The 14,043-nt window shown below is 39.6% G+C and overlaps 1 protein-coding gene across 1 annotated transcript in view; it reads right to left on the bottom strand.

Moving 5' to 3' along the window:
* LOC125031726 (tryptophan 2,3-dioxygenase-like) overlaps positions 1–14,043 on the bottom strand; it is a 31,112-nt gene that overhangs the window by 2,116 nt on the left and 14,953 nt on the right. Inside the window, exons 2-7 of the mRNA XM_047622654.1 lie at positions 6,288–6,448; positions 5,690–5,823; positions 2,286–2,423; positions 1,715–1,939; positions 962–1,211; positions 170–263 (exon numbers count right to left, since the gene is read on the bottom strand). Of these exons, the coding sequence (XP_047478610.1) occupies positions 170–263; positions 962–1,211; positions 1,715–1,939; positions 2,286–2,423; positions 5,690–5,823; positions 6,288–6,448 (1,002 nt within the window). The remainder of the gene's footprint in view (positions 1–169; positions 264–961; positions 1,212–1,714; positions 1,940–2,285; positions 2,424–5,689; positions 5,824–6,287; positions 6,449–14,043) is intronic.

Here is a 14,043-nt window from a genome sequence, read left to right as displayed (position 1 = left end):
ATTATTCTAAGGGATGAACAACCAAGAAAACACACAACCTAATTTCCCTGTCCTACGAATGACACAGTGCCAGGAAAAACAACAAACAAATTTAATATCACTGTATGACGAATATCACTGTATTACGAATGACAGAAGTAGCCCAGAAATTACCACTGTATACACGTACCTAAGAGTGGAACGCAAGTACTGGTAACCTGACGACCCGCCAGTGCCAATCTGCTGTGAACCGATCATCCTCTGCACTAACATCACGTGGCTGTCTGTAATAAAATTATACATATTAAAGGTAGCACAGGGTAATTGAGCGGCCTTGTTTTGAAATTACTGGTGTTTCTGGTCATATGAATTAAAAGAAAGGAACAGAAAGAATTTATAGCAAGTCATTGTCTCCGCAACATGTAAAATATAGCAGTGTATTTTTAAAAATTAATAGCGCTTCTGATCAGGTGAATTAGAAGAATGAAGAAGGAAAAAAAAATATGTATCAAAGTATTTTTCCCCCCCAAAAATGCAGTACATCTGTCTTTACAAAATGTCTACATCTGTGTTCCCAACCTGAGGGCTATGGAGCTATATGAAAATTATGACTTCGCATTAAACAGGATTTTGTTTTACTTAAAGTACCTATAAATAGTTACACCTTACATATCAATAAATTGGAATCGTCGAAATAGAGTTCTTGTCCTATAGCTTTTGGCACCATAACACTATTCATAACTAGTAATAACTGAATCTGCAAGGATGACACTGAACGGGGCCATTGAGATTATTATATACTATATATATCATATACAGAATATAAAAGGTTGGGAACCTCTGCTCTACATGTATATTAATGTTGGCCGTTACCTCCTACCTTTCTGCACGCAACATATCACCTCGAATTATGTTCTTCTAACGAAAATCCATTCATGTAGGGAGTCCCAACAAACGCACATTTCCCCCCAACGCAACTTACATCGCCACTTGGTCATGAGCGAGTCAACATCCATGAGAAGCTGAAGGAGCTGGTGAGGCTGGTTGAACCGCGATTCCTCCCTGTACAAGGAAATCATGAGAGCTCCCTGCATGGCCCGGTGCGTGAGACGTCTCTCGCCGCGTGCCATGAGTGCGTTGTGGATCCTCGCGTCGAAGATGCTGTCAAATAGCTCTCGTCGCCTCTTGTTTTGGTCGATGAGATGGCCTCTTAAGCTTTCGCACTCTTCGCTCTGGGTAGGAAAAAGGGCAGTAATGTTTGGGCCGAGGACGATTATGTTAAGTACAAGGACGATGATATTAGAGACATGGACGATTATGTCAGGGACAAGAACGATGATGTTAGGGACAAGGTCGGTTATGTCAGTGACAAGGACGATGGTGTTGGGGACAAGGTCGATGATGTTAGGGACAAGGACGAGGATGTTAAGGACAAGGACAATGATGTTAAGGACAAGGATTATGATGTTAGGGACAAGGACAATGCTTCTAGGAATGCGACAGCTATGTTAGGGTACTACAACGCCTCTTTTGTGTATTTGACTGAGAGTGACTGCTTTGCCTCTTCATGCCTGCGGCCATGGACACCTATCAAAACATCTACGTTTCTAACATCATAATTCAATATACAACTCCCTGTACTATACACCGCCAATGGGAACCCGCTCCCTATACCTCATCAAGGTAAAATCCTCCCCGAAGGAGCCCCTATTACAACAAATAAGACAAATGTTACCTCAGCCTCTCGGCACTCTTGTCTCAAAATGCTGTCCACGGCCATTTTGTATTTCGTCCAGAAATTGAAGCCCTTTTCCTCGAGTCCCGGTGTCCGCTCCAGCCAGCGACTCACGAGGTTCTGAAGGGAAGGTTCCTCCTCGGACTTCATGATGTTTTTGCAGACTTCGGGCTCGTCTCCAAATACCTTCATGTAGTTCTCCTGGTTGTATCGTACGCGGAGATCCTGTCGGTTGTGAGGTTATGTTGGAAAGGATGGTATACACGCGTTAGGCTGGAAGGTACAGAAGGTAACGCACATACACATACGAGAGAGAGGAAGAGAAAAAAAAAAGGGAAAGAGAGAGAGAGAGAGAGAGAGAGAAAGAGAAAGAGAGAGAGAGAGAGAGAGAGAGAGAGAAAAAATTAAACAGACATACAGACACATAGAATAGAGACCAAAATCCACTCAGACTCAAACACCATATCAACCTACACACACAGCCACACCTAGCTCCCCCCCCCTCACTCCGCCCCCCCCCCCCCCACACACACACACCATACATAGGCCTACCATACCCTTTGCAACTTACCCCTCGAAGCCCAACTTTGTTCTCGAGCAATCTGAACTGATAACTCTGAAATCCTGAAGCCGGTGACAGGTAGTTTCGGAATTCTATGAAGTCGAGAGGCGTCATAGTTTCCAGAATGAGGAACTGGTCGACACACAGCTGTAAAACACAAGAGACAGGGAGTTAAAATACGTCACTCAATGGAAGCCCATATTTGCGTGAAAAAATAACTAAATTTCTTCCCTTTTGCAAGCATTTTTTAACGCAAATGACATGTGTGGTTGTACTGAGGTCATCAGTCCTGATTGTGACGATAATTGTAATAATAATGATCATGGTCGTAATAATACAGGTAAAAACAACTACAAAAATAATAGTAGTAGTATGATAATACTGATAATGATGACGATAATAATACAAATATCAACATCAACAAACTTCAAAAATAATATTTATAATAATAATGGCAATAATAATAATGATAACAATAATTATAATAATAATAATTATAATAATACTAATAATAATAATAATAATAAGAAGAAGAAGGAGGAGAAGAAAAATGAATCACAATCTGGAATCATAAGAAAAGTCAACCAAAAGACAAATAAAAATCTACTAAATCCATTCACATATAGAGCTCACAAAAACACGTTACCCATACATGAAGACATTCCAGTCCTTTCACATACACAAAGTAATTGCACGAACGCTTTGTCTCTACGAAATGACGCGCAATACACTAGGTCATAGACTTTATGAGACGGACCTTTGCTATATATTAGGTTCATAATGTTTTCCTGGCGACGCAGGTCAATAACTTCCTGTCTGAGAGGAGCCAGGAGGAAGAATTTATTGACTTATTGCTTAATTAAGGAATTGCTTATCTAACACACACATGAATTTCCACACGCACATGCATACACGCGTGTACATGCACATGTTCGTGTAAATAAACAGAAAGAGGGAGAGGGAGAGGGAGAGGGGAAGAGAGAGAGAGAGAGAGAGAGAGAGAGAGAGAGAGAGAGAGAGAGAGAGAGAGAGAGAGAGAGAGAGAGAGAGAGAGAGAGAGAGAGAGAGAGAGAGAGAGAGAGGGGAGAGAGAGAGAGGGAGAGAGAGAGAGAGAGAGAGAGAGAGAGAGAGAGAGAGAGAGAGAGAGAGAGAGAGAGAGAGAGAGAGAGAGAAGGAGAGCAGAGAGAGAGAGAGAGAGAGAGAGAGAGAAAGGCAGAGCCAGAGAGAGACGAGAGAGCGATAAGAGAAGAAAGAGAGAGAGAGAAGAGAAGAAAGAGAGAAAGGCAGAGCCAGAGAGAGACGAGAGAGAGAGAAATAAAATAAAAAAAAGAGAAGATATACAGACAGACAGATACAGGGAGGCGAAAATGAAGACAATTAAACAAATACAAGCCAGAGAGAAACAGAAACACAAACAGAACAGAGAGAGAGAGAGAGAGAGAGAGAGAGAGAGAGAGAGAGAGAGAGAGAGAGAGAGAGAGAGAGAGAGAGAGAGAAAGCCAGCACCAGAAACAGAAACAGAGGTTCAAGGCAGCGAGCAATGGTTGTTCATGTCTCCAATGATTCCCAAAGGAGACCGTTTCAGAAGGGGTCGACTGTGTTTGTGGAGGGTATGCGGTTAGTATTCTCACGCACGATTACATATGTAAGCATTCGGTCAATATTTAGCGCTATCTTGTCTGCTGTGTGTTTCCTATGGAGGAATTTATTGGTGCTGTGTATCACTGTGGATGAGGGTGAGGTTGGGTGAGGGTGGTGTTGATGGTGATGGTGATGGTGGTGGTGGTGGTGGTGGTGGTGGTGGTGGTGTGTGTGTGTGTGTGTGTGTGTGTGTGTGTGTGTGTGTGTGTGTGTGTGTGTACGAGCTCTTGGCTGTTCCACTGGGACCTGTACAATTCCTTTACAATTTTTTTTTTTTTTTTCTCGAATTCCTGACGCGAAGTCTATCCCGACATACAATTTAACACATCATTTTCCTTCAGTTTCCCCTGTACCCTAAATTCGCAAGGAGAAAAAGAGAGAAGAAAGAAAAGATTAACAAGAAAAACGAGAAGAGAGATGGCGCTGCTCCTTTTTCAGTGGGACCGAAGCTCTGACTTAATGGCCGCCTATCACTTTTCACATTAATTGGAGTCTGCTTGAGATAGCCTTGGTAAGGATAACTGCATTGTTGCAACGAGAAAGTACTGTACGTCCAGTAACCCTCTCGCTCGTACTCAAAGGAGAAAAGATGACGTGACAGTTTTCAGCGATGGTTTAGAAGTAGCAATGATTAAGCTGATTAGCGAACGCAGACTGGAATGACGTCACTAATTCTGCAAGAAAAGTTTCTGTTCTTTGTTTTTTTTTTCATGTTAGAAAGCTTCGTTTTATGTATTTAATTTATTGTTCTTTTAAGCTAATATCTTTTACCTTCCTTCTTGATTCTCTAACAGAATATAAAGACTTAGAAAAGGCTTTATCGTTGTAAATTTGTAGACGCGTTGGATGAATGGCTGTGTGAAGCGAACTGAAGTCAGCAATGCGAGTTGCTTATGTAGTTGAAAAATGCTAGCTTCATAGGCAGGCGTGCTAGGAATGCGCATTCAACATTCATAGCTAGGCTTTGCTATGCTGTTCTTTGTCTGAAGTAGCATTTTACTTATGTATGTATATGTACACAGACAGATAGGCAGACACACAGACACAGACACACGCACACATACACTCACAATATTTGCGTAACGTGTCCATTGTCATGTGAACATAACACTGGGCCTGAGTTCTCCAGCGGCGTCGGAGGACCAGCTCTACGTCCCCGCTAGAACCACAACACAGATCCCTGTAGGGCTTCAAGCTTGCCTCGCCTTACCTACACGTGACTTCTGCCATGTCTCCTCCTACTCCTCCTCCTCCTCCTCCTCCTCCTCCTCCTCCTCCTCCTCCTCCTCCTCCTCCTCCTCCTCCTCCTCCTCCTCCTCCTCCTCCTCCTCCTCCTCCTCCTCCTCCTGTCCTGACCGCACGCCCTCTGTCCCTTCCTTCATTCATTGCCCTGGGAGTTTTATCTCATCAGCTATCAATCCTTTCACTCGCTAAGTGTCTTTTGGCTTGTTTTCTTCTTTTTTCTATTTCTTTATTTCTTTCTCTTCTTCATTCTTTCTTTATCCTCCCCTTCTTAATGCTTTCTTTCTTTCATCTTTCTTTCTTTCCCTCTTCTTTCTCCTCCTGCGTCCGTCTTTCTCTCTCTCTCTCTCTCTCTCTCTCTCTCTCTCTCTCTCTCTCTCTCTCTCTCTCTCTCTCTCTCTCTCTCTCTCTCTCTCTCTCTCTCTCTCCACATTAGCGTTTCCTTTCATGCGACGGGTCTTAATGGTCTTCGTCAAAAAAAAAAAAAAAAAAAAAAAAAAAAAAAAAAAAAAAAAAAAAAAAAAACTCACCTTCAGGATCAAGGTGACTCGTTGCATTCTCTTGACGATCTCCAGCATCTTGTGTTCGTCCACCTCCTCCTCACTGAAGATCTCCCTCACTGAGTCGATCTCGTAGATGATTTGCTTGAACCAGAGCTCGTATGCTGTTGGGAGAGAGCGGCGAAGTTGAGTCTGAATATGTCTAATCCCTTCGTTGGTAATCAAGGAATGCGCATTCAACGTCCATAGCTAGGCTCATGCTAAGCTGTTCTTGGTGTGAAATTCAGTAGCACATTATTTATGTACGTATATGTACACAGACACATATTTAGCCAATGACGTTTGTGTTATCTATTCAAATTTCGATTTCGATCGTCTGCTAGGTATTTGTATCACCTATTTAAATCTCATATATTGACAGAATATACTTTTCTAATCAACCTACGATACTCATAGATTATATCCGCTCAGAGAATAACACCTTTTTTTGTGAAGACTTCTAACCCTCCCGCCTCCTTCCTTCCTCCATCCCTTATCCCTTATTTCCCTAATTCCCCCTCCCGTTCTAAAGCGACAATCAATAAAAAACAAAAAAACTTCCATCAGACTACCGCCATTCCACACCCACCTTGATGAATGATGATGAAGAGGTGCTCATCGTGCACGGGCGTCCCATCCTCCGTCGACATCATCGTTTGCGCATTGAGGATCTTGTGAAGCTGGAGGTAAGAAGTGTACGTAATTCCGCCGAAGTCCAAGAGGTTCTTCCCCTGCTGGGCTGTGTCCACCCTAAGAGAGTGAGGGAAGGGAAAAAGAGAGGGAAGAAGACGTGAAATATTGTGCTTTTGCGTTGAGAGAGGGATTATGCGAGGCAGCATTTCCGATCGAGTTACTTGATTATGAAACAAGATACGAATACCCGAGCTCGTGTTCGTCTGTACGACTAGGACTGATTCCTTAGGCATGCTCGCTGTCTCTTCATACAGATTTGAATGAATGGATGTAGAACGAATTAATAACTTCAATAATAACTAATTAGATCTAAAAAAAAATGTTATGCAGGAATAGATTATGTGACTCTAGTCCGATAATGCATATGGATATAATCGATACGAATATTGGACAACATAAAAGGGTCTGAACACGCGGATACGAGTTGTGCTAGTTCGTGCCTAGGAAAGGCATCGAAAGGAACAAAATATAAAAGGAATGCAGATATAGCTGGCAACAGTATAATGTTACTTTAATTCACAATTCGGTTACTTTGTTCATTGCAGCAAAATTCATTGAAGAGCAGTATTGATATGATTTATCTCCAAATTCTTTTAAAAAGTGTTCATGACAGCGTTACCAAATGAAGAAAGTACCAATGTCATAAGCATATATATGAGTGTGTGTGTGTTTGTGTGTGGTATAACTAAGCATATTAACAATATCTTATATACACACCGTTCTATAGTAGGAAACACTACTAACCAATTTCGAGGGTTTTTCTGTCATCGCATTATTAAAATTATCTACATTTTCCATCCTACGACAAATGATCGTGCTTTGAAGACAAACATCTAGACAACAAAACCAAAAAAAAAATATATTACTGCATGACAAGATCTTAACCCATTCGCCCCGGATTTATGTTCTGTCCCCTGTAGTTTTTGGTGAATTTTGTAACATACAGATGGCTCCACATGTGCTCAGCCGTCAAGGAGTCTATCAGTAGGCCCAAGTTACCGATCCTAATTTTCCCATTCCTTGATTTGGCGAGAAAATGTGTTTTTCTTATCAATAACATTGTTATTGATACTGTTACTATTATTATTGATGTTATGATTATTAAGTTGTCATTAAAATCATTTAAACAATGAAATGATACAAAAGACCCTTTCCCCACCGGGGTAAACAGGTGAGATAGGTAGATATGTGTAAATACAATAAATAAACGTGTATTACACTGGGCATGGCATGTATTCTTGCCACATGGGGAGAATGCGTTAACAATATCAGAAAAAATATTCCAAGACAACGAACACAATTCCTCAACACATCTTCACTGCAAGTACAAAGTCGTACGCATTTCCAGGCGTCACTAAAGGGGCTTCATTCACGGTGACGCAATCGTGTGTCTGGCTAATCAAGGTCAAGTATGGTACGACGAGAGAGAGGCGTAGGCGCGTGTGTACAACCCCGGTGGTGAATGAATGACGCGTTATGCTATGCTGTTGTGTTATGATGAGAGTTTGTACATGATAAATGATGTTGGTGTTATGTCGTGAAGGGTTGTTGCCGAGGAAAAGGAGGTGGTCTTTTGTTGACGTCTCCTGAAACCTTATTATGGACATATACGTATATTCATATCCAATTTGCATACGTATATGTGTGTGTATATATATATGCATACATATATATACATACGTATATACATACGTATATATATATATATATATATGTGTGTGTGTGTATATATGTATGTGTGTGTATCTATACATATGCATATACACATACATATATATGCATACACATACATAGGCATAAACATGTGTGTATGCATATATATAAATATACACTGTATACATGTATATTTATATATACATATGCATATATATATTGTATATGTATATATATATTGTATATGTATATATAAGTGTATATATACATGCACACACACACACACACACACACACACATTTATATATATACACACACATGTAATATATAAATATGTATATATGTATATATACATAAAGTATATGTGTGTGTGGATATGCATATATATATACACACATGTGTGTGTTTGTGTGTATAGACACAGTATATATGCCCGTACGTATTAGATATGTAAAGCCATAGTACAGACAAAGTTTAAATTTTCGAACACCCCTCTTTCCTTTATGAAAAGACATCAGACTCGTCTAATCCTCATTAAGAGCAAGGACACACGTCTTGCTCACGACACAGTGCATTAACCATACACCGTCGCGCCCACGTATGCACACGCGCTGTAGGTCTTCCACGTAACAAGATTTAAAGTAAGCGGATATTATGAAGAAGTTGTATCCCCCCCCCCCCCTCCCCTCCAAGGCGTCCAGACAGAAGACAGCCGCAAGTCAGATGGACTGCTGGAATGGATACAAAAATACATGGGAGGGGGAGGGGGAATGATCTCCTTTTGTCGGTGCATTTCGAGGAGAGAGAATTAAATTTCATTCGGTGTACGTGAGATACAGTTATTAAGTCATATAGGCCTTGCTAATGTTAATTTATCTTGATTTCTTTTTCTTTTTCTTTATACTTCTATTATTTTCAGAGAGAAATGAATCGAAATTGCTCAGTATACGAAAATAAACCTAGCAAGTCGTACAGATCTTGAAAACGCCTGTCTATTCTTCTCTTTTTCCCTTTTGCTTATATTATTTCCAGAGAATGAAGAATCAAAACCACTTCATTTACAAAAATATATCTACTAGGTCATATAGGTCTGAGAAGGATTATCTCTTTCTCTTCGTTCTATTTTATTTCTTATTTTGTTTAGCATATTCACGAAAGAACATGCCGGCTGGTCGTGAGCTCGCCAATGCCTTTTGCGGTCGACGTCGGCGCTAGCTTTGATGTCTGCTAGATAATGTTTCCTTGGACTTTTGCTATTTTCTCTGTTGTTCTGTTTATGAAATGGTTATACCCAATGGAATATATAAAGGAAAGGGTTTTAACAAAATATAACTAAATTATATATCTTATAAAGGATTTAGAAGACGTGGGACTGAGGAAAAAGTAGAGTTGAAAGGTTCGCTAGCTTTGGCCTCATTCTCAACCGCTGTCTGGGACAAGACTTCATTTCGTTCCGAGAAAAAGGAATCCTGTCTGAGACCACGATCTCTCTCTTCTTTTCGCCAAGAAGCCAGACAGAAGCTAGCAACACTGAATTTGCGATAAATAAGAATTTCCTCCCCACCCACCCACCCCCGTTAGACAAGGGTAGGAATATTATAGGTATATGGTTCGATCAGCACGAATCTGGTTTGAGTGTGTGTGTGTGTGTGTGTGTGTGTGTGTGTGTGTGTGTGTGTGTGTGTGTGTGTGTGTCACATAATCCCAATCCCATTTATTAAAAAAGAAGAAAAAAAAAAAGTTTTTTTCAAGACATCTGACCTTTGAATGCCAATATCACTGAGAAAGGAGACACCACCTGCTGATCGCAAACCACAACTTTCTTTTTTCTTTTTATTATCATTTCCCCCTAAATTCACACTTATCACCATCATCCACAGACATACATATACAATTTCCCCTCCACACCGAGCCTACATTCACCAAAGAACTATACAATTTCGAAATTTCACGAAACGATTCGAAACGCTGAGTAAATACAGTGTCGAACTCAAAAGGCGGAAAATGTGAAGAAATAGTTACTGCATTGATAGTGGTCACCGCAGTCGTTGTGATCGTCTGCACGTGATGGATGGCACAATGTGTTGCATACCGTCCTTTTTTTTTAAAGCTACATTTAAGGGAGTTTTCTGTATTCTTTCCTGGAAAGGGGAAAGGGCACAATGTATAGTGTATAATTAATTTTTTTGTTCATTATACGTTTTCTTTCAACATTTTTTTCTTCTCTATTTTGTGTTATATTGGCCTTCTCTTTTTTTATTTCCTTCCGTGTGGCTATTATTTTCGTTCTTTCATTGTGATTAGTATAATTTGCCTATGATACGAATGGTTACGGTTCGTGGCTTGTCGCTAACAGCATTTATACGCAAAAGTTGCTTCGTAAATTAAATAATTGTACTAGAGACAGTTTTTACCTTACGAAATTACCTATCATTATTAACATTATTATTATCATTATTATTGTTATAAATATAATTCTTACCATTACTATTACTATTATAATCATTTTATTATAATTATCATTACTATTATTATTCTGTTGTTGTGGTTGTTGTTAATATTATTATTAGTATTAGTATTAGCGGTAACCCTAAGATCATTATTATCCTCAACCTGCCAATGCAATTAGCTCCACCCTCGTAACGTATTACTACAGTTACGAGTTACTCACAAACTATTCACATTTCTGTCTAGAATGCCCCACTCTCTTGACCCATTCTGAAGTCAAATAAGTAACCCGTCTTTGGAACTCCCTCACGGAAAGATTCCATAATATTAAGGGGAATTTTTATCCATCAAGACCCACAGTCTTTGTATGAGTACCTGGGGATTCTTTTTAATGTTTTGAGGTTAAGAGAAGTACCGAAGAATTCCACAGCAAATGATAACAGAAACACGTAGGCCTTCATGCGATGCTGCCTTGTGAAGTAAACAACTTTATAGAGATCCTTTAACTCTGACGTCAGAACCACCAAAACAAGAAACCTGTTTAGCATGAAGTAGGGGGTCATGGCCAGGAAGAAAATACTTGGCACCCAGTTCGTTATCAAACCACACGTAGGCAAATATATAAGTGGATACAACAAATCGAATATGCTATGGAGTTTAACAGCAAATTTGACAAGAGCTTTATTACACTGGCCTCTTCTAGGTTCACAAACAATATCCAATCTATCTCCGTCCTGTCGAAATACTATACATAAAATAATCAGTAAAAATAGGCATTAGAGGTATGTGAGTGTTAAAACATGAGTCATCCGTCGATCTTTAAAACTGTAAAAAAAATAATAATAATATTCTAATTTTTGGTCCTTAAAGTCATCGAGTCATTCATTAGTTATGATATTATTTGAATGTGTACTTGTGTTGTATATCAAAACCGTTACAACTCTAATGCAGTCTGCTAAACGTTTTAATCATTTCCTTCTACATAATCATCTGGTACTATTGTTGGCATTATCACTACCATCATAAACTTTTCCATCATGTAATCTCATGTTATGTTTATAATCTATCACGCTACTATTAATTATATTAGATACTTTAATGACGCCCATTCGAGGCCAAACTTCCACATTAACAAGTCAAGTAAGCCTGTAAAGCAAACGATGCTAATTTCCTATACACTAATAATCGCCCTATATCAGCTGGAACCACCTAGACGCTGCTCCGTAGACGCCAGGGTAACCAGTACCAAAAGGGTCTATGTACTGACCTAGACGAGCGGTGCCGAAGACGTGTGGCAACCATAGTGACCTACCCTGAAGGCTTGTAAACAACTCAAACTGGTTTTTCATGGCCGGCTATCCCAGAAGGTTAAGCGAGCCTACGTCACCAGCAACGGCAGCTTATGTTCTGCCCAATTATAGAGCGCGACTGATGAGTATAAATGGGTTGCTTTGGTTGGCGATGTTCTGAGCACACAGGAAAGTAACGTACCTTTAGGATGACCCTACTTGGAAACTATACATTTTTCTTTCACGAAATTCTTGAACTTGCAAATATTTCCCCCCCGTTTCCTGAATGACATCATCATTATCATCATTACTGGATTAGATTCATTTCTATTCAGTGTGTGTGTACACGAAGACAAAATTGTTTTTTTGCCGTTCTTTGCTCTGTGTCAACCAACAGAAACTACAAACAAATTTAAACGAAGCAGAAGATACAGCAAGAGAGAAGAAAAAAGAAGCACGGAAAACACATTACTCATACTTCTGATTATGCATATATTAGAAATGCCACTTGCTAAGTTCCTGGTCAGCAGTAGTCTCTTCATGACACGACTTAGAATGAAAACTTGATAAACAGACGCCATGAAATGACTAATACGCTTAGTAGTAAGCAAATGAATTGGTTCATCACGTACAAGGAGAGAGCGTGTCATGACGAAGGCAAAAAGTTCGAGATTGTGAATAGCCGGTTTTTCGCTTCGTCAATATTCATTATCGTCTGTAATCGATTCTGGTTGATAAGCTGTTAGATCTTTTGAGACACTCGGATCTTTCTCTCGTTTCTCTAGTTCTTATGTTTAGTGTGAATGTTTATGTTGAAGCTTGGTTAAGAGAAATATATGTTATTATGAATTACCAAACTGATTTTCGAACTGGTTGACACATATCTACAGAAAGGTATTCCCTGTCTTGTACGTCCGTTTGTCTGTCTGACTGTCTGTCTGTCTCAGAGATCCCAGCAAACAGAAGAAGAAGAAGGCTTGCAAAGAACCACTCATGTCAGCATCTCTCTTGCAAGGACAGACCTCACTTGCTTGGGCACCAAGCAGCATCCTAGGAGGTGGTGCGTATATTGAGTATGGCTGTCCACACACACACACACAGGCATACATTCACCTTTATATACAATATATGTACATATATATATATAAATATACATATGTGTGTGTGTTTGTGTGTGTGTGTGTGTCTATATATACACATAATTATACATAATCATATTTACATACATACACACAGACACACACACACACACATATATATACACACACACACACACACACACACATATATATATATACATATACATATATATATGCACACACACACTTGCATATATATATATATATATATATATATATATACATACACATGAATAAACACCATATATATATATATATATATATATATATATATATATATATATACACACACACATGTGCATACACACACATATACATATATACACAATATGTATATATATATATATATAGATAGATAGATAGATAGATAGATTGCTCACACCAGCATGCTGCTGCCGTCAGGAAACTCGTGGACCCAAGGCCAGCTGGTCGTTTTGAATAATTCTAACATAGGCACGATGGATAAACGAGTTATTTTTGAGTCTGAGACGTAGCCAATAAAACGTTAAGTAGAACATTGCGTTGGGTAAACTCACTCCTTTGGCACTTTATTTCACACACATACACACATACACTCACTCACTCACTCACTCACTCACTCACTCACTGACTCACTGACTCACTCACTCACTCACTCACTCACACACACACACACACGGGCAATCATTCACTGGTAAGAACACGTGGGTATATGTATCCGCCCATTTTGATTCAAGAAATCGAATAGTTGTACCTGTTCTATATCTTACAGGTAGACTCGTAAGCCATTCTCTCATTAGTCCCACTTAAGTATTCTAACAACAGAAACGACACGCGAGAAAGTAACAGGAGGGAAATCGCAAAAAAAAAGAAAAAAAAAAAATTAAAGCTCGTCAGTTTACGTAAACAAAAGCTTAAGACTCGTCAGTTTACGCCGTGGCTTCAGTTTCACACCTGAAGAAAGGATATGTTAACACTGTGGTGATACTGCTGCCCCCACGTGCTGCAACGAGAGATCCTGTTAACCGGCGAGTATAAAACTACCACTCATCCTCCACTTCGCCTCATCGTTACTTTTAAATGCGGTTAAAATCCCGGGAACCACGGCCGTTGCAAGATGAACCCAAGCAACGACACGTTAAGC

This window comes from Penaeus chinensis, chromosome 2 (assembly GCF_019202785.1).
Source record: "Penaeus chinensis breed Huanghai No. 1 chromosome 2, ASM1920278v2, whole genome shotgun sequence".
Taxonomy (NCBI): Eukaryota; Metazoa; Arthropoda; class Malacostraca; order Decapoda; family Penaeidae; genus Penaeus; species Penaeus chinensis.
Note: the sequence above shows the minus strand (reverse complement) of the source record. Positions and strands in the feature narration are given on the sequence as shown.